The sequence below is a fragment of the Corylus avellana genome, chromosome 10 (assembly GCF_965113065.1).
Source record: "Corylus avellana chromosome 10, dhCorAvel1.hap1.2, whole genome shotgun sequence".
In the NCBI taxonomy this organism is placed as follows: domain Eukaryota; kingdom Viridiplantae; phylum Streptophyta; class Magnoliopsida; order Fagales; family Betulaceae; genus Corylus; species Corylus avellana.
This window is the reverse complement of record NC_142499.1, coordinates 8,310,812-8,335,598: the sequence shown is the minus strand read 5'-3', so window position 1 is coordinate 8,335,598 and position 24,787 is coordinate 8,310,812. Positions and strand designations below refer to the sequence as shown.

The 24,787-nt window shown below is 37.6% G+C and overlaps 3 protein-coding genes across 3 annotated transcripts; 2 read left to right on the top strand and 1 right to left on the bottom strand.

The window, feature by feature from the left end:
* Positions 1-1,356: 1,356 nt before the first annotated feature.
* Positions 1,357-2,145, top strand: LOC148583313 (uncharacterized). The gene is made up of 2 exons (XM_088511358.1): positions 1,357-1,538; positions 1,875-2,145. Exons 1-2 carry the CDS (start codon positions 1,357-1,359, stop codon positions 2,143-2,145), a joined length of 453 nt encoding a protein of 150 aa, XP_088367484.1.
* A 9,492-nt stretch (positions 2,146-11,637) lies between these two features.
* Positions 11,638-14,278, bottom strand: LOC132191891 (uncharacterized). Its single transcript, XM_059607014.2, has 3 exons — positions 13,782-14,278; positions 13,104-13,333; positions 11,638-12,056 (listed from the first exon to the last, which is right to left on the bottom strand). The coding sequence occupies exons 1-3, from the start codon at positions 14,134-14,136 to the stop codon at positions 11,778-11,780; spliced, it is 864 nt and encodes a 287-aa protein (XP_059462997.2). The 5' UTR covers positions 14,137-14,278; the 3' UTR covers positions 11,638-11,777.
* A 9,255-nt stretch (positions 14,279-23,533) lies between these two features.
* LOC148583312 (uncharacterized) lies at positions 23,534-24,408 on the top strand. The gene is made up of 2 exons (XM_088511357.1): positions 23,534-24,121; positions 24,169-24,408. Exons 1-2 carry the CDS (start codon positions 23,534-23,536, stop codon positions 24,406-24,408), a joined length of 828 nt encoding a protein of 275 aa, XP_088367483.1.
* The last annotated feature ends 379 nt before the right edge of the window (positions 24,409-24,787 follow it).

Sequence of the window (24,787 nt, the reverse complement as noted above, 5' to 3'; positions counted from 1 at the left end):
ATTAATATTGATGAACATAAAGTATGTTGTTATGATTTGGTGAGTGTGAATTCCCAAACCTTAGTACCTTTATCCTTAGATTTACTTATTTTATTTAGTTTATGTTTATCCTTTAATTTTCAAAACTCAAAAATCAAAACCCTTTTGGAACTAGATTAGGATTTAATTAGTTTAGATATAAATTGCTCTTTCAAAAATACAATTCTCTGTGGGATCGACCTCGCACTTGCAATCCATTAAACTACAATTGATTCGTGCACTTGCAAGTTAAATAAATTTGCACAACAGGGGTCGTTATTTAACTTGAAAATTTTAGGTTCATGAATCATGTCAAAATTTAAAACTATCGATTCATTCTTCAAAAGGAAAGAAGCCGACATTTCAAAAAGTAATACACCATTGGAATCTAATGCCGAAACTTCAATTCCCAATGAGCGTCATCTTAAATCTCCAAGGGTTGAAGATGAAGAACATCCTTTTGAATCTCCAATTGCGAAAACACAAGAGATTCATTTCAAATCATCCACACTCAATGTTAATGAAGTTGATGTTTCTTCTATTTCTATAGAGCGAAATCCAGGATTACGTCCTCCGATGTGGGACTATCCAATCAATCGACGTGATGAAATAAGACGGGCTTATTTGAAAGATGGTCCAAATCGATTTATTCTTGCAAATTATCCACTTTCTAGACCAAAAAATCACCCTCATCGCTTTCAAGCCTCTTTGTTCACACAATTTCTTTGTCTTGAGTATTCTTGTTCTAAGGATGCTGCATATTGTCTACCATGTTATCTTTTTACTATGAAAAGAGATGGACGTCCTGGAAGGGATGTATTTACTATCAAGGGATTTAGAAATTGGAGAAAAGTTCATGAGGGAAAAAATTGTGCCTTTTTGACTCATATTGGGGAGGATCCTTGTTCACCTCATAATAATGCTATGAAATCTTATGAAGATTTACGAAATCAATCACGGCATATCGATAAAGTACTGAATGCACAAAGTACCGAACAAATTCAAAATAATCGACTACGTGTGAAAACTTCTATTGATGTTGTTCGATGGCTTGCATTTCAAGGATGTCCTTATAGAGGTCATGATGAGACTCTTGCTTCAAAAAATTGAGGTAATTTTCTTGAGCTGATTAAGATTTTGGCATCATATAATGATAAAGCTGCAAGTGTTGTTTTGGAAAATGCTCCAAAATCTGCAAAGTATACTTCACATACAATTCAAAAGGAGATTTTGCAAGTCATTGCAAGTAAAGTGCAAGAGAAAATTCGTGAAGATATTGGAGACTCTAAATTTTGCATCATTGTTGATGAGGCACGTGATGAGTCTAAGAGATAACAAATGGCAATTGTTTTGAAATTTGTTGACAAAGATGGTTTTATACAAGAACTTTTCTTTGATATAGTTCATGTTACAGATACATCGGCATTGACTCTAAAGAATGGAATATCTGATGTTCTCTCTCGTCATTGCCTTGACAATCAAAATATCCGTGGACAAGGACATGATGGTGCTAGTAACATGTGTGGTGAATGGAAGGGATTGCAAGCATTATTTCTTAATAATTGTTCTTGTGCATACTATGTTCATTGTTTTGCTCATCGATTACAATTAGCATTTGTTGTTACATCTAGAGAAGTGTCTTTTCTTCATGTGTTCTTCACAAATTTGAACTTTGTTATCAATGTGGCCAGTGCTTCATGTAAACGTCATGATCAACTATAAGCTGTTCATTCAACACAAATCTCACGTATGCAAGCTATTGGTAAGCTTGAAACTAGAAAATTGGCTAATCAAATTGTCACTTTGAAACGAGCTGGTGATTCTCCTTGGGGTTCTCATTTTAATTCTATTTGTAGCCTAATAAGGATGTTTGATGCTACTTGTACAATGCTTGAAGATGTTGGAAGAGAAGGAGGTACTTACTCTCAGCGAGGAGATGCTAAGGCTGCTTATAAAATGCTTACATCCTTCGAGTTCATATTTATTTCACATTTAATGAAGGAAATCATGGGCATTACTGATGTTCTTTGTCAAGTTTTGCAGCAAGAATCTCAAGACATTTTGAATGCTATTAATTCAGTTTCTATTGCAAAAAAACTTATGCAAAAGTTGAGAGATGATGGTTAGGATAATTTGCTTGAGAACATTGTCTCTTTCTCTAAGAAAGCTGAAATTGACATTCCGAATTTGAGTGCTCGTTATATTGAAGGTCGAGGTCGTAGTCAAAAGAATCACATTACATTGGAGCATCATTATCATTTTGACATATTCAATATTACTATCGACTTTCAATTGCAAGAGCTTCATAGTAGGTTTGGTGAAAAGGCGATGGAACTTTTGATACTTAGCTCTGCTTTGGATCCAAAAGATGCTTATAAATCCTTTAAAATTGATGATATATGTATCCTTGAGGAGAAGTATTATCCTCTTGATTTTTCTGAGCAGAAAAAAATTAATTTGAGATATCAGTTGAGGTATTTTGAACTTGATGTGCTTACTGATCTGACATTACAAAATTTGTCTTCCATTGCAGAATTATGCCAAGGATTGGCAAAGGTGGAAAAATCAAAGACATGATCTTATTGATAGATTGATTCGTCTTGTTTTGACTCTTCCAGTATCTACAGCAACTACCGAACGAGCATTTTCAGCAATGAAAATTGTTAAAACACGACTTTGCAACAAAATGATGGATGATTTTCTTGCAAATAGTTTAGTTCTCTATATTGAAAGGGAAATTGGTAAAAGCTTCGATTTAGATTCGATACTTGATGATTTTGTACTTCTAAGAGACCATAAAGTGCAGTTCTAGACACTTTTTTTTGTATTTTTGTCTTTTTGATATAGTGTCGACATGTTACATTTCTAATATATCAATTTCAGCACATATTTATGAACTTTTATAGATATTTTTTGTGATGCATATATTGTGTGAATTACCAAATTTTTAGGACGCCAAAAAAATTTTAGCGGCACCCCTAATATAATATAGCTGGCTCCACCACTGGCTTAACCCATTCACGGTTGGGTTCGTGAGTCCCAAGGGACCTCTGGTACAAAATTGGTGCCCAAATGAAGTACAATATCAGCCACCAACTAGTAGCCTGACCGGGTCTAACCTTAGGTGGCCGATGCTACTAGCAATGCTATTCCTTCATGACCACCATTCGTACATGATTGTAAATGTCACATATCTAGCCCATTGGATACAAGTGGCAACAAAGTAAACAAAAATCTGGATCATAGGGTCATACCTATATAATGGTAAACCCATGGCTAGAATTCATGTCATACGATGCAGTTACTCTCTATCTTTTACAGGCATGTAATGATAAATAATTACACGATAGTTCATACATTTTTCAATATTTCATGTTCACAAAAACTGAGCTTACATTGTTACAACAGTGATTTCATGCAAGTAGTAAGCATGCATCTTTCATATTCAAAATAGTATGCCAACAAAAACATATAATAGTATCGATGTGAATTTCACGCACTTTGATCATAGAGATTACCCTAAAAATCTTCCTCAAACTCTTCCACAGTGTTCTCTAGGAAGGCTTTGAAACTCCTTCGGAACTACTAGAGATTCCTTCTCATTCAAACATCTTCCAACCTCAACTAAACAAGATGTCACATATTTGAAATTTTAAAGTCTTAACATAAAGCCTCAGAAAATTAATTAATTGGTAATTAACTCTCTGTTTCACCTCCTAGGATCATTCCATGGGGAATAAGACTTGAAGATCACACACTCCCTAAAATGATTCTATAGCAGAAAGAAAAAATCTTAACCTTGTACCACAATTCTCATAGCGTAGAGCCCTGATAACATAACTATAACACCTCCTAAGTTAAATCAATCAACTTTGATCAACTTAAAGTGTTACTGACAATTTCCCCTAGACAAATTAACTGATAACTAACTGGTGGTATTGCCCTATAGTCATCTAACTTATCAGAGTATGAATATCCATAAATGGGATGAATAATCCGAGAATGCTAACTTATGAACTTAAATAATATTATGTACTATAATTATAAACTGGGAGCATCAAAAAAAACCTTTCTATAATATTAACAATTAACTACTAACTAAGCAAAGCTGACTTTGTAAGCCATTTGCTGCAAATCATAATCACCAAGTCATTGCAAATCATAATCTAATATTAGACATAAACACACTAAAAGTCTTAATCCTAATACATAATACCCTAACTTTGAGATGAAAACTCTAATTCTTCATCATAAACTGTACTAACCTCTTTTGGTAGAAATGAACGTTCGTCCCTCAATATTTGAGCGTTCAATCACAAACTAGCGAGCATTCATTTAGCTGGGTCGATTTTTCGTCCCCTAACAGAAACTACCAATTTAACATAATATCCTATATACATGCATTAAACCTATATTTATACATAATATCCTATATCAAAACACAGAAGTTGAACATATTTACCAAAAACACCTAAAAAGGTGATAATTTTAACCATTTTTATTTCAAAACTAATCATTTTGTTAAAATGTTATTCACAAATAGTTTAGGTATGTGTTTAAGGGAGAAATTATGACAATTTGCATAGTGTCTACTAATTACACACGTTCCCACACAAAAGGTTTTTAAAACAGGAACTCTCTTTAAACCAATATTTTTATTCAAACAAAATAGCTAAGCATGTTAGAATATACATCTAAATAGTAAAATAATTTATGAAAACAAGGGATTAGGATAAGATTACCTCTAAGCAAAAGTCCTCTAAGCCTCATAGAGACCAAGCTTCCAAGGGCAAACTTCCCCCACCCCACCCCCTTCTCTCTCTCTCTAGGTTCAAAATAGGCTGAGAAACCAAATGAGGGGTCTATGGTTCATCCTAGGCCCTTTTATAGTCATCTCATGCATAAAAGGCCAAGAAAAACCCCTCTTATTCAAAAATTATTATGAGTATGAACGATAGTTCGAATGTACAATCGAACGTTTGTACTCGATCATTTGATGGTAACCTCGAACGTTCCTGTTACGACAAATTTTAAATAACAATATAAACATTAATATTTAGAAAAGAGTTATACTTATTGAAATATTTGGAATTTATATAAAATTCTCATTCTATTTTATTTAAAAAGTGATTGATTATTCATGCTATTACACTTAAACCCTTAAATCCTAATGTTCTTTCGATCAAACACCTACAAGCCTCATCGTGTTCAATCCATTTTCACCATAATATATTTTACTTTCATTATTTTTTTATATTTTCTATTTTATTTTAGTATTTCCTTACGCAGGGTGCTGCACTACACCAAGACTGGCTAACCACCTCTCTCTTTCTTTTTTGGGTTAAATGACTTTCCAGTATCTGTACTTTGAGCTAGAATCAAATAGCCACGTCGGTTTTCAAAAATATCACAAATAGTACCTATAGTAAGGAAATAAACCCACTTGATACTTCCATTATGATTCTGTTAGTTTTTTTGACAGAGTTCCACTACACCCTTACATGTGGGCTGGTACTTGTGGTTTCAAGGCAACACATGTGTTTTTGGGTGCCACGTTAAAAAATATTTAAAATATTATGTAACAAAAAAAATATATATATTTTATGGGGAGATGGGAGTGGCTACCACCCCATTTTGGCCATAGGGGGTGGCCGGCCACCCCCAAGGACCAAATAAAAAAATAATAATAAAAAAAAATAAAAATAAAAATTTAAGGGTTTGCTTTGGGGGTGGCTGAACCACCCCCAAAGGCTATGGGAATGGCTCGGCCACCCCCGTTTGGCCAAGGGGTGGCTTCAATCACCCTATACTAGCAGGTCTGGGGTGGCCGAGCCACCCCTATGGCTAAACCACCGTTCGGCCACCCCTAAAGCAAAACCTTTTTTTTTTTTTTTTTATTTGGCACTTGGGGTCGCCGAACCACCCCCAGGGGCCATGGTGGTGGTTCTGCCACCTCGAGACTAGTTGATATAGGGTGGCTGAAGCCACCCATAGGCCAAATGGGTGTGGCTCAGCCACCCCCAAGGCTCTTGGGGGTGGCTTGGCCACCCCCATTTTGCAAGTTAGGGGTGACCAATCCACTCCCATGGTTGGGGGTGGCTCCTTAGATAAACTGGTGGTGGTCGGCCACCCCCAACTCCCTATATATATATATTGTTAAATATTATTTTAAATATATTTTAATCTGACGTGGCACCCAAAAACATAGGTAGCACGTCATGTTTCGCCTTGAAACTACAAGTACCATTCTACATGTAAGACTGACGTGGAGATCCGTAAAAAAAATATAAAATAAAATAAAAATTGACAGAATCATGACGGAAGTATTAAGTGAGTTTATTTCCTTATCATAAATACCATTTCTGATATTTTTGAAAATCGAAGTGGCTATTTGATTCTGGCGCAAAGCACAAGCTTTGTAAAAGCATTTAACCCTTCATATATATATTGAAAATTTTAAAATGTTTCAATTTAGGTTTATTTATAATTTAAGGTAACTATATCGCGTGGGGAATCACTTCACTTCGATCGTGGCAAACAAGGTGGGTTTTTTGCCCTCCAATAGCTGAATGCCAAATCAGCTTGGAGCAAGAAAATAAAATGAGAACACATGCACCTAATTTTTATCCCCTCACAGCTTTAGCCACCTTGATTCCACCAGAGCCACCGCAGCCTCCGCCACCGCCAGAACCGCCGCTGCCTCTCTCCCTCTATCTCTTCGTCGGCCACATGGGGTGGCGCGGGCCACCCCAGAACATTCTGGGGGTGGCCGGCGAGCCACCCCCAGCCCATGGGGTGGCCCACGCCACGCCAAAATGTTGCTGGGGGTGGCCGGCATGCCACCCCAGCAAGATCTGGGGTGGCGCGGGCCACCCCCACCACCACGAGGGGCAGCTAGCGGGCCACCCCAGGGCCTATGGGGTGGCTCACGGGTCACCCCCGAGGCTTAGGGGTGGCCGTGCGCCACCCCCAGATCTGTCTGGGGTGGCGCGCGGCCACCCCAGCCACCACTAGGGTGGCTTGCGAGCCACCCCTTGGCCTAGGGGTGGCTCGCCGGCCACCCCTAGCCAGATCTGGGGTGGCCGCGCCAGCCATCCCTAGGCCACGGGGTGGCCGGTGCGGCCACCCCATGGCCTGGGAGTGGCCACGCCGGCCACCCAGATAGGGTTGGCGGTTCTCGTGGCTGCCCTTATTTTTTTTTGCTTTGGTGTTTTGTTCTCATTTTAAGTTTTTGCATTTTTCTTAAAATGCTGATGTGTCATGTAGTGATTGGTGGGCAGAAAACCCATGTTTTCTGCCACAACCGTATAGCAGCAGCTCTCTATCGCGTGACATCAGGAAGTTGGCACAGTACCCCAAATGAAAGCCATGTGACATTAACTAAATAGTCTATGGAGTACATCTTTAATTAATTGTACACTATAATGACGGAGTGACTTATTTAAAACTAGAGGAAAACATAAAGAATTGTCAAAATTAAAAATTGAAGGACTAGATTGAAATCACATAAAATACCACTAGGGACTAAATTTAATTTTTTTCCCAACTTAATTTTAGGTGGTAGCCTAACATAGTAGGCAGTGCACTACGTCTTCTTATTAATATTCAGGGAAAACTTCATTAAGCCCCCCTGAACTTCCGCCCGATTTTACAGACCCCCCTGAACTTTCAAATCTCTCATTTTGAATCCCTGAACTTCCATTTACTCTCACTTTAGACCCCTCAGTTAGTTTTCAACATTAAATTCAAACCGTCTGACTTTTTATGCCCATTATACCCTTACCCAGCCCACTTGAAATTTCGAAAATGCCCAAAACTACAGCACCCACCCCAGCCCAAAACGACACCGTTTTGGGCATTAAATTTTATTTTTTTCTTTTAAAACAAAAGAAATGAAAAATATTAAAAATATTAAAAAAAAATTGAACAAAAAGAAAAGAAAAGAAAAGAAAACACCCCCAAAAGGCCCAAAAAAAAAAAGGGGGTTTTGGGATGGGTTTGGGCTTTTGGGGGTGGCCGGACCACCCCCAACGGCCTAGGGGTGGTTTCGGCCACCCCCTACGGCCGGTGTAGGGGTGGCCGAAACCACCCCAGGCCCTTGGGTGTGGTCTGACCACCCCCAAAAGCCCCAAAGCCATTCCGTTGTTGTTGTTTTTTTTTTTTTTTTTTTTTTTGGCCTTTTGGGGGTGGCCGGACCACCCCCAGACCGGCCATGGGGGTGGTCCGGCCACCCCATTTTGGCCAAGGGTTGGCTGGAGCCACCCTGATCTTTCTCCCTTTTTTTTTTTTTTCTTAAAAAAAAAAAAAAAAGAAATCATGACGTTTTGGGCTGGGTGAGTGTTGTAGTTTTGAAGCCCAAAACAGTGTAGTTTTAACGTGGGGGTATAATGGGTATAAAAAGTCCAACTGTTTAATCTAACATTGAAAATTAACAGATGGGTCCAAAGTGAAAGCAAATAGAAGTTCAGGAGTTTAAAATGACAGATTTGGAAGTTCAAGGGGGGTCTGCAAAATCAAGGCATCTAGTGGATATCCCTTTTTTTCTTGAATTGATATCCTATTAAAATTTGGACGAAAATTTCTCAAAAAAAAAAAAAAAATGGACGAAAACTTAGCATATGACATCAATTCTTGATTCTTATGTGGGGAAAATGTAGGTCATTCTTTTGGCAACAAAGTGAAATCCTATGGAGTTTTAGGGTAATTTTCCCTTTAATTAAATATTAAAAATTTTATTTAAAAATTCTTCTTCTCACTTGTTTATAATATAAAAAATCCAATAATATTTTATAAGAAATAAGATTTTAGATAAAAGGCGAACACAAGAGCTAAAAAAAAAAAAAACTAGTCTCTAAGAATTGTTAGGTAGATCATTTAGAAATGGGATGAACTTATGTGCTTTGTTTTATAATATTTTTATGGTTTCGAAGAATAATTTTATTCAATCACCGCATTAACTCTCCATCCTCCAAAGCTGATGTTGCATTGTTTTTCATAGTAATTGGTGCATGATAATTTTTTTTTTTTTTTTTTTTTTTTTTTTTTTTTGTGCTATGAAGAACTACGACATATCAGCTTTGGCCGCCCTTTGGGAACGTGAGAACAATAAGGTGATGTATAGCATTACTCAGTCTTAAATGTATCATATCACCTTAATTCAATCTAGTAAAAGACTTCCTTTAACCCACATTGCCATAAGTTTCTTTTAACCTTCTCTCACACGTCCCGTTGAGTTGCCTTTTAAGTTGTCTTTAATTTTCATTCTAACACTACCGAGATGTCTTTCACCTTTTCTTGATTTTTTTTTTTTTTTTTGGATGAGCCAGAGAGGCTGCAAAGATGGCTTTTTACACTGGAAAAGATATGCCTTTCTCCGTCATATTTTAAAGACATAAATTTTTTTTAAACTAGGAGCCCAGTCTAATAAAATTGGATTATACGAATATTTAAGTCAGTAGATTTAACCAAACTTTAACGTGTTCTATTAGAAGGATACATGTGCCTTGCACATGTTACAAGGATACATGTTATTTTATTAGACTATGTTCCTTCAATCTAATTTGGAGAAAATTTGTCCTTATACACCAACCATTGTACTCTTGTAGATGCCTTTCTCAATCATCCTTCAAGGTTTATTAAGTTCTCACCTTACAATGTTATTGCAATCATTTAGTAGTCTTTATTTCTTAGGAAGCTTTCTAAATTATATTACCATTTTTTAGAGGACTTATATTTTGAAGGGCCTTAGACAACGATGGTAACGACCTAACCATATAACCATCCTTGTGTGTCTATTGTATTGTTTACTTTCGGCCTCAGAGTAGCACCATGCAGCAATATGCACTTCTTACTTATAAAAAAAATTAAAAGAAAAAAAAAATGTGGCAGTGTGACTACCCCTATCCTAATTGTGGTCACGATCTTGTTAGGGTGGTCACCTGGCCACCCCAGACCTGTTGTTTGTTGTAGTCGTGCAACTAGTCCAACCAAATCAAGGTGACCATGTAATCACCATCTCCTCTGCTAAGAGTGGCCATACAACAATTCTAATTTTTTTTCTTCTGTTTTTTTTATATAATTATTTTTTAAAATAATCAATTAGCTCCAATCTTGCAAAAGGTACGAACTTCTTTTGCCAAAATATTCCTACAAGAAAGTGTGAAAATTTTTATAAAAGATATTGTGTTTTAAATAGTATTGTAATAGACTAACAGTTATAAATGGAAGTCTAGCTTATTGTTAATTAGGATTGACATTTATGACTAAGGTCTCTCTCTCTCTCTCTCTCTCTCTCTCTCTCTCGTGTGAATCTCTCTCTCTCTCTCTCGTGTGAATCTAAATCTCCTGTACTTTGGTGTTCGAATTACTAGCAATTTAGACAACTCAACATAAAAGGAGACTAAAAAAGCTCACTTGTCCCGGGCAACCTCCACCTACCCGAGACAGGAGTTCGGGCAAATAGACTCCATAACCCTCCGCACTATGAAGTTTGGGGCACCTTAGTGCAACAAATCCTTGTTCGGAGCCCCTACTTTTGATAGATCATTTGCTAATATTTTTTATTCTTTGGTAGATATAGTAGCTGAAATTTGGGATTATGTCTTCCTTTGTTTTGGAAGGTTCATTCATCATTATGTAAACTTCACCTCCCACATTTGTTCCCTGGAGACAAATTGAAACTCGACATTACTGGCCAAAACCTAGGACTTGAAATTTTGTAGTCAAGTATTAAGCTTTCGCAGCTACAACCTTGAAGAGAAGATACAAATTGACTGTCATGTAAGAAATGGAGAGAACTTTTGTTAAAATTTGTCCCATTTTTCATTTGTAGGGCGACAGTGGTTGACTCAAGTGCCTTCCGAACCGAGCGAAATAGTCGGTTTGTCTACATCCTGATCGGAAAGATCTTTTAAGTTTCACAAATAGGGTCTGATGTTCAGATGTTATGACTTAATCCGCGAGCGAGTCAATCTAGCTTAAAGGGAGGTGCCTCCGGAGCTGAGCTAAGCAAGATCCACCCGAGGGGGAAGAGCGCAGCAAAGGGGGGTAATGATTCGCCTTTTCTAAAGCCATGCATGTAGTATTTGGCTCTCAATCTAGTCTTGTGGTTTTCAATTTAACCACATGCATCGATTTTATTCAACAACTTGAGATTCGACACTTCTTGACCCCCATGTAACTCCTCACATCAATCAAGACATACAAATTGTTATGATCCTCATCAATTAGATTTTAAGGTTGTTTGTGTGTCCCTACAACAGACTTCAGAAGCTTGATGGGTGATTTACAGAGGGGCTACTCTTTCATATTTTCAGTATTTTAGAAGTGATAAATCCAGGTACAACAAAACCTCAACCATTTAACTTGAAAACAATGGAGATTTGAGAAAATTTAAGTAATAGAATACCCTAAGAATTTCAGAAGAAGAAGATCAGATAAAAGAAATTAAAAAAACAATACCATAAGTTGTAGAAACCATTAATATCTCACATATATGAATAATATGATAAAGAGTAATACTAAAAACCACATTTTATTTCACAATTATTTCATAATCTAATAGCGGGTATCCATTTCAACAAAAATAATCGGTCGATTTTCATGTAATGAACACAGAAATAATAGATCACCTGAATAAACTTATCATATATCTTTCCTCCAACTAGTTTACTTGCGATGCTCATAAGCCACTAAAATATTTGACTAGAATAGCGACTTATGCCATTATTACAAAGTTGTGTCGTTAGATAACATGAATTTCAAAGGGAAGAGAAAATGGGGACACCTGGTAATGTGACACCTGCATCAACAATGAAAATGTTGCCCGAAACGTATTCAGAAGAGTCATGTATCAAGTATCGAATAAGTGATGTTAATGCTGGATCTGAGGTGCCAAAAGTTCTTAAAGGGACAGTTTTCTTGGCCACGTTATCCAGCCAATCTTTTTGCATAAGACCCTGAGTAATCTCAGATTTGAAAAGCCCTGGTGATATCGAATTCACTCTAATTTTGTATAGTCCTAATTCCAGAGCCATGGCCTGTTATATGAACAACATGAACATATAAATAAACAAACGAATAACTTTCTTTTCTTTTGGGAAGATAAAGGGATAACTATGACAAAAAACTTGATGAAGAAATGTAAATATAATATCATATATTCATAAACTATAAAATGAATTTCTGAAAAAAAAAAAAAAAAAAAAAGGAAGGGAAACAGATTATGTAGCACTATAATATGGAAACAGAAAGGGGAAACACAGGAATAAAAGACAAACTGGCTTGTTAAGAATACATTTTCTATGGGCAGGGACTCAAAGGACACTGGCTACTCCAAATGAGTTCAGGGTTCTACCCAAGCAAACATCTTAAGATGTCCTCATATAATCACAGAAAAAGGTAGCAGTCGAGTCAAAACACAACCAAGAGAAAGCATAGTGACACGAAACCATGCCCCATGAAGTGGAGGACACCAGCCCGGCTGGCCGGTAGCAGACCAGTTTCTTATCAAACACAAATGAAAAAGAAAAAGAAACGAACATCTAAGTTGAATAGTCATCAAACATATTATAAAAGTCCCAATATATGCTACACGCCAATATCATTCATGATATGAATATGCAATTGATGGTGTTTAGAGGTGGCAAATAGATCTGTTGCAGCTTGCATTTCAAAAAGGTTTGACCTCAAGGGCATCCTCGAGTCTTCAATTGTGTGTCTACACACAAGTGCTTTATCTTGGAATTCCATTTTTCCTTTCAAATAGCAAAAGTATATTTTAGTTGATGTAATATTTCCTTTTTCACCCTTTTTTCTTTAGGAAATGTACATAAGCTGACTTCTTTTGAATCAGTTGAAGTAAACTTCATATGTTTACTAGGATTCTTTTTCCTCCACAGTACACTCTTTCTGTGAAGATATAATGATTCTACTCATAGGTCAGAAATAATTATGCAAGATTCAGGTTCACAGAAAGTATGGTCTTCCATCGTAAAGTAACCATTTTGCTTCCAAACAGTTATTAAGAAACATGTTAATGACAATGCCTCCATATTTTCAAGGAATTGCAAGTCAAATGAGATTACCTTTGTCAAGGTGTTTAGGCCTGCCTTTGAAGAAGAATAGGCTGCACCTCCAGGCAAGTGGCCACGGTTAAGGCCAGCAATAGAAGATATATTGATGATTGATCCTGCCCGCTCAGCATCACGCATCCGTATGCAGACATATTTTGATACCAACCAGGTTCCTGTTAAGTTTGTTTTGACAGCCTGGTCCCATTCATCCACAGACAATTCCAATGGAGATCTCACATTACCTGAAGTCCACGCCAAAAGAGTTCAAAACATGTATCAAAGCATCAAAAATGAGAGGAAAAGAGCACACAATTGGCTACCTGAATACAAGAATGAAAATCCCTATATATATGTCTTAGATGCTAAACTGTGTAATGAAGATCACCCAATTTATGCAATCTCTCGCTCTATCCATCCATCCATCCATCCAAAAACAAAAGAGCCATCAACGAGCTCTTTCATTCATATCTGGAAATTCGGCGAAGGCCCAGCAGGTAAATCACAAATGTGAAATTTGGGTTGGCTTTATTTGCTAAGAAATCAACGGGACAGATATCAAATCATAACGGTTTCTCGGCATCGTTAAGTCCCAAACGCAAACTTTCCTTCATTTTCCTCAATTTTTTTTTTCTCAACAACCAAACAGAAAGCAAATTATAAAAACAAAGAAAACAAAAAGAAGCAAATCACCTCTAACTCCCGCGCAGTTGACCAACGCATCGATATGCCCAAAAGCATCCCAAGCCTTGCATACCGAGCTCTCGATGGTGGGAGCGTCCGCGCACACGTCCAGCTCCACAGCCACAGCTCGGGGGCTTCTAGGCTCGGAATCCGAAGAAGAAGAAGAAGAATGTAGATCAGGGAGGTGATTGATCTGGTGGCAGAGGGAGACGAGTCGGTCCACCCGGCGAGCGGCGGCGACGATTCTGCAGCCGGCCTTGGCGAGGTTGAGACAGAAGTCGTTGCCGAGCCCTGATGAGGCCCCCGTCACCATCACCACTTTCCCCTTGAGCTCCGCCCACGGCTCCCACTCTTGCGTCGCCATTTGCCTCCTCTGACACCTTTGCACCGACACAAATACCACCCGAGAGGAGAGGGCGAAGTTACGCTGGGAAGGATGACAAACTAGTCGAACTGCTCCTTATTTATTTTGTTATCATATACTTGAAGGATCTTTGCAGCCGGCTTTGTTATCACGACTATTCATTCACGCCAATCTTCTCTTAAGCACTGCTCTTACAAATTATTGGATATACTTTTTTTTTTTTTTTTTCTTATCTCTATTTTTTAAAAAAAAAAAAAAGTAAGACTACAATATCTTCGTAAATTTCTTTTTTTTTAAAAAAAAAAAAAATCAGGAGTCTTATAAATTTAAATTATTTAATAGTTAATTTGAAGAAAAAAAAAAAAAAAAAAACCACCCCCGGGGATACTCACCCATGGGGTGGCTCCCATTAGGGGGTTAGGGGTGGCTTTCAACCACCTCATGGTGAGTTTGGGGTGGCTGCCACCACTAGCCACCTCTTTAAATTTTTTTTTTAATTAAATTAATAAAAAATTAATATTTTAAAGTGGGATAAAAAAAAAAGGCTGACTTGGCAAAACAATGAGTTTTGAGATTGAATGACGGACGTTAGACATTTTAAAAACAAATGTAACGGAAGTGCTTATGTCATCTTTCGGTTGACTCAGGGACTAAAAATTAAAAATAAATAAATAAAAAAGTGGAGAAACTTTACTTTAGACCTCTGAACTACTACACGTTTTGAAAAGACCCCCCTAAATTTAAAAAACTCTCAATTTAACCCCATAAACTTTCAATTTGATTCAATTGACCCCACCGTCAAATGTAACCGTTAACCCCTAACTAAAATTACTAAAAAGACCAAATTACATTTCAATTTTCATTTTTTTTTTAAATTTTTAATTTGAAAACTAAGGGTAAATTTGGAATTAAAAAAAAAAAAAAAAATTAGGGATATAAATGTCATTTTATCACTTTAACATTTTAAATTGGACAGAGTGGATATATTGCATTGAACTGAAAGTTCAAGGGATGAAATTAAGAGTTTTTGAAATTTGAAGGATCTTTTCAAATATGTGGTAGTTCAAGGTCTTAAGTAAAGTTTTAAAAAAAAAAAGTTTATGATTTTTTTTGTTTTCATGTATTGACTTAAGAATTTATTAAAAACTTAAAAATAAAAAATAAAAAAATAAAAAATAAAAAATAAAAAGGCCTTTTATTTTTTTTTAGAGTAAAGTCTACTTAACCCCCTCAAACTACCACCAAAATGACAATCTACCTTTCAAACTATCAATTGCGACAATTTACCCCACAAACTACCAAAACAATAACAATGTACTCTTAATTTTAAAACAATAACAATGTACCCCTAATTAAAAAAAAAATGACGAAATTACTCTTACTAAAATAAAAATTAATTTTCTTTCAAAATTTTAAAGATATTTTTGTCTTATTAAAAATTTTATAAAAATAATTTTGTCATTTTATTAACATTAAAGAGTACATTGTCATTATTACATATAGGTTTCCCTGGTTGTTAAGAGGTGTCCATATGTGAATTGGGGGCCCAAAAAAAAAAAAAAAAAAAAAAAGGAGAGTCCATTCTGCTCCAGTTGCTGCAACTAAAAACAAAAGCTTGGTTGGTAAGAGGTGTCCAATTGACCTTGGGCAGTACCAGGAATTTTCCCTTTCTACTTTAAGCAAGTATAATAAGTCAGCAATTAAAAAAACAAAATACAATAAGTCAGAATCCTTGAGACAAAAAACAAATAAAAACAAATAAGAAAGACAAATATACCTTCATTATTTGACGACGAGTTTTTCATACGATCGATGGCTGCATCTCTATCTGTGAGTATAGAGGAGACTAGTTCTGCTCTTATTTTTTTTTTTTTATGACTTTAATGAAATCTGATGTGCCAACTCTATTTATATTTAGGGTGAAAGTACATGTTTCCCTAAAAAGCTTACAAAATGGTCCAATTCATTATAGACCCAATAATAAAATGACTATGTCAATTGACCTAAAAGCAAAATAAATACAACAATCTCCTACTCATACAACATAAGTCATTAATCACAAAAATAAACCCAATATGCAACCCTAATAATTGCTAGTAACCCTACCAAACTGATCAAAGCTGAATTTGGGAGTGTTGCAAATATTGTCAACCTAGTTCGAGCCATGAGTTTAGGATTCTACTGGGCGTTGGATTTACCGACAAATGCAAAGTATTCATGGATCGAGTGTTCACCATTGTTAGTCTTTTATCTTTAACTTGAGCAAATGGTTGTTGTCGCCACAGACGATGCCAACTCTTGATGAATAAAATCAACTAGTGATTACTCACGCTCAGTCCTCAATTCGGGATCCATGCAAGACAACCAAAGACAAAGTGACGTGCCTCAAAAGAAGGGAGGGTCGCCACTTCCGATGTCTAAGTCTATAAAGTATAAAGATAAAAATGAAGGAGATAGATGGAGACTAAGACATGAGAGCACCTAAGTCTAGCCTCCTACTGACATTATAAAGGCTAAATATCATTGATATCTTATGTTTTATAAGGCAATTGTCATGAATTATATCATCCTTTAATGAGTTCTATTTCCCCAATTTATATTATACATTGCTGTCCATATAAGATCCCCATGAATGTGTGCTTCAAGTAAGTTGTATTTGGACCGGTTATTCGTTGGGCCGGTGAGAGCGTGGGCTTCCATTCCAAACTCCAATATATTTTCTACTTCATTCTTTATTTTCTATAAATATTATTTTCTATTTTATTCTATTGTTTTCTTAAACCAACAAGAGAAATTATTAAAAATTGAATACATAAACTATAGGGTTTGCCTAGACATAGCTAATCAAAAAGCAAAATATGTGATCGAAATAAGAAAAAGATAAGTTGTTTAAAGTGATTTTTATCTCATATTAATTAAATATACACAATATGAAAATGTCAAGCATTTCTGAACTCAAACTACAAGTTGTTAAATGCTGCAACTTGGACCAAGAGATGGTAGCCCTTTGGAATCAAACGGACAAAAACGTCAATATCAACCTGTTGAAATTTTTGGGCTGGGTTGGGAAACGTAACCGGCCAACTCAGTCCATGAACACCCTAACGGTGGGATTGGCCCATATCCTTTGTGATGAGTTTTTTTTTTTTTTTTTTTTTAATTATTATTTTTCCATTACCAAAGAGGAAAAAAAAAAAAATATATATATATATATATATATATATATATATATATATATATAAGGAACAAATACTTCTTTCAATGTCATTCACGACGTGACCATTTATCTTCTATGAGAAATTGCAGAGAATTCGAACACATTATGTGACTTTTTATTTTTTGAAATCAATCCTGCAGTAATATCATTTAATAAAACGTTCAGCCATTACAATATCATTAACAAGCGGAAAAGCTTTCTTTATATGGCCTACTTCATCTGAGATAAAGAGGGATTGACATCTCCTCATATTTTCTAAATATGAGATTCTCATATTTTAAAATTTGAGCCATCTATTTCGTCTAATAATCTAAATAAATATAGAAGTTTGTATGTTACTGAATTAATTAATTTTTGTTTTTAATATGTCAAATTCACTTCCTTCAATAACACAAATTTCTACATTTATTTAAACCGTTAGATGAAGATTTTAAAATATAAGAATCTCTTATCTTTAAAAAAATAAAAAATAAATATGAGCGGATTCATATCCGATAAAGAGTGCACTTTTCGCTAGCCAATGAACCACTCAATTCGCCTCTCGTTTGATGTAAGACACTTTCCATTGTTGAAAAGACTTCAGAACATTACTGGTCTTGTTGATTAATTGGCTATAGCGACGCCGACTTTTGTCATCCTTTCTTAATGCTTGCACCACTTATAATGCATCTCCTTGATAGAACTCACATGTCGTTGATTTGAAAAATAAATAAAATAAAATAATGAATGAGAGATAAATGGCAAATTGAGAAATAGCAGGCCTATTTGGCAAATATTTTTTTTCATTTCTCTAAAAGAAAAAATTCAACCTCTTTGTTTTCATGTTATTAAACAATTTATTATTTTTTTTCTTTCACTTTTCTCTAAGAGAAAATAAATAAATAAATAAATAAATCTTCCTTTCACCTTCTTATCACGTGAATCAACTTGTATGTAAAAAAATGTATTATACGAAACAGGGAATTGTGAAGGGAATAAATGGTGCACATAGATTTAGGCGTCAGAATAGATTTGGCTTTGAAATGCAAGAAACGACGGACGGTGGTGTCGTCTATCTATCTTCCAAATATTCCTTGATGTAACCAACTCGTTAACATTTCCTTCTTTTCAGTCTGTCTTTTGCGATTTCCAACTTTCTCAATCTTTTTTTTTTAATTTTATTTTATTTATTCTCCCCGTATTCCTCATCACCCTTTCCACAAAAAAATGGCAATTGTATATTAAAGAAAACAACTAAGAAATAAGGAAAATTTTTCTCTCTAGGTTTTCTTTGAACCCAGAGGAGAAGGAGATAGACTACACATCTTCATCGGTGTGGTAGTGAGAATTGATTTTCTATGGCGGAAGATTTAACGAAACTGTGGGGGAAGTTTTCTCTCTCGGAGGCGGAACTGAATGGGGTTGAATTTTTGGAAGAAGACGCGGAGGAGATCGTGGAAAAGGGCAAGTCATGTTTAGTGGGCAAGCTAATGGCTGATAGGATCATTGGGAAGGATATAATCAGAGCGAAACTGATTCGGGGATGGAAGCCGACAGGCCGTATGACGTTCAAAGTAATGGGAGACAATATGTTTCTTATGGAATTCGAACACCATTGGGATAAGGAGCGAGTCCTTGAAGGTCGACCTTGGATTTTTGAAGGCCATCTCTTCGCTGTGGAAGATTTTGATGGCCTTCTATCTCCAGAGGAAATGAGGTTCGAATATGCAGCTTTTTGGGTCCGAATGTTTCGTCTTCCCCTAGCTTGTATGGGGATGGAGATGGGGAAAAAATTGGGAGCAACAATAGGGGTGGTCGAAGAGGTGGATACCAATGAGGAGGGAATTGGCTGGGGAGCTTTCCTGAGGGTTAAAGTTCAGGTCAATGTACTCAAACCACTTCCTCGGGGAACCATGCTTCGCATGAAGCAACGCTCAATTTGGATTCCTTTCCAGTATGAGAAGGTGCCGAAATTTTGTTATACTTGTGGAGTAATTTGTCATGGCGTGAAAGGTTGTACTGGAGGTTCGGGTAAGCGAATGGTGGGGTCAGAGCAAGAGTATGGTCCATGGCTTCGTGTTCCTCCTACGAAGCCATGGTTAGCGGGCAAAAAATGGTGGGAGAGAGAGGAGTCCAGTTCGGTCGGCACCGGAAGAGAAAACGGCAACAAAAATTGCCGGTCGGAGGAGGCTGCTTGGCCGGAAAAACAGGATCAAAAATGGAAAGAAGCAGAGAGAGACAGTAGCGAATCTTCATTTAATGACGATTGTAACGGATTGCAAAAATCGGGGGAGTTTCCATGCGGAAGAGAGACAGAAGATATGGCAGGTGTAACTGATGGAAAGGGAAGCGCTTCAAAAGGCTATGAATTTGGGGGAGTAGTCGAAGGAGTAACAGCCATGTGCTTAAATAAGGAGCAATACTTAAATGCTTCTTTGAAAAAGGATTTCCATTTAGGAAATAAAAGCTGCAGTTATGGACATGAGCACGTAATTGGAAGGAGGAGTAATGAGGAGTCAAACGTGGAGAATGTGGGAGGAGTTGATTGCGTGGGAGGAACGGACAAAGGGGCCTTCAATGATTCTGTGCACGAAAAAGATGGGGGCATTAATCCAATGGCCACCTGTACATCCAATGTGGGTGCAGCAGGACAAGTGGCTAATCAAGGCAAGGAAAGCAGCACGCCCAAGCTACATGGGGGTGGGCCCAACAAAAAATTGGGTAGTCCAACTCTGCGCAAGTGGAAAAAACTGGCCCGGGAGAAAGCAAGTAACGGGTCAGAGGCCCAACAAGATGTTACAATTCAGAACAAACGACTTGCGGAAGAGCGGGAAGAAGGTGTTACTGTAGAATCCGGCAGTAAGAGAGGAAAAAGAAATGGTGCAACTCAAAAAATCTTTCAAAGAGGAATGGCGGTGGCTGACTTTCAGCCCCGCCAGTCATCATGATTGTCTTGAGTTGGAACTGCCGGGGGCTTGGGAACCCCTGGACAGTTCGAGACCTTTGCCGGTTGGTAAAGGAAAAGAGACCCGATATGGTCTTTCTCATGGAGACCAAGTTACAAGCAAAGAGTTTGGAGTTCATAAGAATAAAGGCTGGTTTTAATAACAGCTTTGGTGTGGACAGTGTGGGCAAGAGTGGAGGCCTCGCCTTACTTTGGAAAAATGATGTTAGCATTGAGATTCAAAATTATAGTCGTTGGCATATCAACGCAGTGATCAATTCCGTGTCGGGGATGCAGGCTTGGAAATTTACAGGGTTCTACGGCAACCCCAATGCTAGCAAAAGACAGGAATCCTGGAGTTTATTAAATTATCTCCAATCTTTTGCTCCAATCCCTTGGTTATGTGCGGGAGACTTCAACGAAATATTGGAAGACAATGAGAAGTGGGGAGGGAGGCGTAAAGCACTGAGACAAATGCAGGATTTTCAGCAAGCTGTGGAGCAATGTAATCTGCAGGATTTGGGTTTTTCGGGTCCCAAATTCACTTGGCATAATGGACGTGAAGCGGAGGATTTTACCCAAGAAAGGCTTGACAGAGCTTTCGGCAATAGGGAGTGGTGTGAATTTTTTACTAATGTTCAAGTGGAGGTCTTGGTGGCTAGAAGTTCGGATCATGCTCCATTATGTATTGAATGCTCAACTGGGAGGAGGACGGGACGAAGGAAACAATTCTGGTTTCGATATGAGGCTAGGTGGAGCAGAAAAGTGGAACCCAAGGAAATAATCAAGAGAGTTTGGAGGCAAAAAGAGAGGAAAGATGACGCCTGGCAAGGAATTAAAAGTAATCTGGAGCAAAGTAAAAGAGAGTTAATGCAATGGAGAAAGAAGGAGGTCCCACCAACTGAAGATATTATTTCTCAAAAATCAGCCCAACTACGTACTATGCAGGAAGTGGAAGGCACTGCTAGGAGGGGTGAGATAAAAAGATTGCAAACTGAGTTGGGTGATCTTTTGGCTCAAGCTGATGTAACGTGGAGACAAAGAGTAAAAATGCATTGGCTCAAAAATGGGGACAAGAACACACGATTCTTTCATGAATGCGTAAAACAGAGGAGATGTAAAAATATTATTTCTCAAATTGAAGATGAGGAGGGCAGGAGATGGTCCAATCCGAGAGAAGTTGAAAGGGCTTTTTGCTCTTATTATCAAACTATGTTCACATCCTCACACCCTACTGGGGTGGATGAAAGTCTGGATTTATTGCCCAATAGAGTCACAGCTGAAATGAATTCCAGACTCATTCGGGAGCCTACCATGGAGGAGATTTATATGGCTTTATCCCAAATGGATCCCATGAAAGCGCCAGGCCCCGACGGTTTCCCGACTTGCTTCTTTCAAGATCATTGGGCCTCGGTGGGCCCGAAAGTTGGACAAGTCGTCTCCAATTTTTTCAGGTACGGAAAAATTGATAAGGATATTAATTTTACTCACATAGCCCTTATTCCCAAGAAAATTAGAGCGACGAAAGTCATTGATTTTAGACCGATTAGTCTCTGTAATGTGACTTACAAAATTATTTCCAAAGTTTTAGCTAATCGGTTAAAAATCATACTCCCGGATATTATCTCACCCAATCAAAGTGCTTTCATTCCGGGGAGATTAATTACGGATAACATTTTGGTGGCCTACGAAACACTCCACACTATGCATTCTAGGATGTGGGGTAAGGTGGGATATATGGCTTTAAAACTCGATATGAGTAAAGCCTATGATAGAGTGGAATGGGTCTTTTTGGAGTCGGTGATGAGAAAGATGGGCTTTGATGCAAAATGGGTGGGGCTTGTAATGTCTTGTGTTTCTAGTGTCAATTATTCAATAATTATCAATGGGGAACCCGTTGGTCTTATCCGTCCTTCTAGAGGGATCAGACAAGGGGACCCTATTTCGCCTTACCTTTTCTTGCTTTGTGCAGAGGTCCTCAGTTTTAAATTTCAACAGGCTGCTTTAAATGGAAGGCTTAAGGGAGTCCCTACTTCCCTAAGGGGCCCCAAAATTAACCATTTATTTTTTGCAGACGATAGCCTAATTTTCTGTAAGGCTAATTTGCAAGATTGGGCCTTTTTGTCTGAAATTCTGGAAGATTATGAGGCTGTCTCAGGGCAACGTTTGAATAAAGAGAAGACTGCTGTTTTTTTCAGCAGAAATACTAGCAGGGAAGATCGGCTGAAAATCCAGAATTTGTCCGGGATACCCGCATCGCAGCGTTTTGACACTTATTTGGGGCTCCCAGCTTTGGTGGGAAAATCAAGGACTAGAGAGTTTCATAAGATTAAGGAGAGAGTGAATAAACGTGTCAATGATTGGAAAGCAAAATTCCTCTCACAAGCAGGAAAGGAGATTCTAATTAAAGCTGTGATACAGGCGATTCCTGCTTATAGCATGAGCATTTTTTTGCTGCCCAAAACACTTTGTAGTGAGTTAAATGGAATTATGCAGAAGTTCTGGTGGGGACACAAGGATAATGTGAAGAAGATACACTGGATGAGCTGGGAGAAAATGGGGAGATCAAAAGCTAACGGAGGTATGGGTTTTAGAGACCTAATCTGTTTTAATATGGCCCTTTTAGCTAAGCAAGGATGGAGGATTATCCAAAATCCTGATAGCCTGGTGGGGCGCATTTTAAAAGCCAAATACTTTAATGGAAGCTCATTATTGGAAGCAAATATTGGCAGCAGGCCGTCCTTTGCGTGGAGAAGTTTACTGGCTGCTACCGTTTTGCTGAAGGAAGGGATGATTTGGCGGATTGGGAACGGGCAGAGTGTCAATATCTGGGGGTCTAAATGGATTCCTAAGCCTATATCTTTTAAAGTTCAGTCTCCATGTTTATCTTTGGCAAGTGATGAGAAAGTTTCAGCCTTAATGGATCCACATTCAAGGGGTTGGAATGTTCCTCTGATACAATCTCTATTTGAAAAAGAAGAGGCAGAAATTATATGCAATATCCCTCTCAGCAGATTTGACTGTCCGGATAAAATGGTATGGAGAGCAACGCCTACGGGAATATTCACTGTAAGAAGCGCTTATTTTTTGGAGCAAGAAAGGATTCAACGTGAGGGGGGCGTGAGCTCAGAAGGCAATGGCTGGACTTTTTCTGGAAATTGATATGGGGCCTTTCAATCTCAAATTCCACGAAAGTCTTCCTATGGAGGGCGTGTAGCAACCTGCTCCCAACCAGAGATAATCTTCTGCGGAGGGGAATGGACCTGGAGGTGGGGTGTTTTCTGTGCAGTCAAGAGACCGAAACAATTCTCCACGTGTTGTGGGAGTGTCCAGCTGCACGGGATGTTTGGGGGGTGTGTGATAGGAAGATCCAGAAAATGGGGAGTCTGGGTACAGATTTTAGAGAATTACTGGTGAAGCTTTCGGAGAGATGCAGTTCTGATGAGATGGGACTAATTGCAACGATAGCCCAATGCATTTGGAAAAGGAGAAATAACGTTTTGCATGGAGGTACGTTTCTACATCCAAACCGGTTGATCCATGAAGCGAAGGAGACCCACGAGATGTTCCTGGAAGCAAATCAGAAGCAGGACAGGCTAAATGAATTTTCACGAGAAACAGGGGAGGTTGAGGAAGTCTGGAGGTGCCCACCACCTGGGTTCTACAAAATTAATTGGGATGTAGGTATGGATGAGAAGAATGATCGGTTGGGTGTTGGGGTGATTATAAGAGACTCCTTTGGAGAAGTCATCTCAGCAAGGAGCTTGACAATCCAGACTAAACAACCACCAGTTATAGCGGAAGCCATGGGAGCAGCTTATGCAGCTGAGTTGGACGTGACACGGGTATTCAAAACGTAATTTTGGAAGGGGATTCTCTGATCGTGGTTAAGGCGCTTCAAGCTGAGATTGAAGACTTGAGTCCCTACGGACACCTCATAGATGATGCTAGAATGCTTCTACGACATTTTCGAACGGCTCAAGTCAGACACGTGAAGAGATTTTCTAACAAAGCAGCCTATGGGCTAGCTAAAGAAGCAGTTAGAAAGTGTATTGATAATATATGGATGGAGGAGATACCCCCATGTATTTCTGATATACTTGCTATAGAGCGTGCAGCTCTTGTAATTTAGAGTTTTGAAGCTCTGGATTTTCTCATTAATGATAAATTCTCAACATTTTTCAAAAAAAAAAAAAAAAAACTAAGAAATAATATTTAAAAATTGTATAAAAAAATAGTAGGTAAAATAATAATAATAATGATTTTCTAGGTAGTGTTGTTGAAGATGCTCATATGACAATGACAGTTTTTATTTAAATTGAGTTAGAGGAGTTTTTAACTTATTCTATAAAAATAACATGTGACGTCTATATGTGAGAAACACGTACTTTTTTTTTTTTTTTTTAATTATAATGACAAAGTTTTAATAAATTTTATTCGAAAAGCATTTGCTTCTCACGTGCTATTTAAAAAATATGTATTTCTCACATGAAAAGTGATACATATCATTT

Bases quoted from the DNA above. Each gene is read 5' to 3' on its own strand.
- LOC148583313 (XM_088511358.1), top strand. From the start codon at position 1,357: ATGGCAATTGTTTTGAAATTTGTTGACAAAGATGGTTTTATACAAGAA. The intron at 1,539-1,874 runs GTGTGGTGAATG...TTCTATTTGTAG, and splicing joins CATGATGGTGCTAGTAACAT to CCTAATAAGGATGTTTGATG.
- LOC132191891 (XM_059607014.2), bottom strand. From the start codon at position 14,136: ATGGCGACGCAAGAGTGGGAGCCGTGGGCGGAGCTCAAGGGGAAAGTG. The intron at 13,334-13,781 runs GTGATTTGCTTC...CGTGGACTTCAG, and splicing joins CAACTGCGCGGGAGTTAGAG to GTAATGTGAGATCTCCATTG. The intron at 12,057-13,103 runs GTAATCTCATTT...TTCATATAACAG, and splicing joins GCCTAAACACCTTGACAAAG to GCCATGGCTCTGGAATTAGG.
- LOC148583312 (XM_088511357.1), top strand. From the start codon at position 23,534: ATGGACCTGGAGGTGGGGTGTTTTCTGTGCAGTCAAGAGACCGAAACA. The intron at 24,122-24,168 runs GTATTCAAAACG...ATCGTGGTTAAG, and splicing joins CTGAGTTGGACGTGACACGG to GCGCTTCAAGCTGAGATTGA.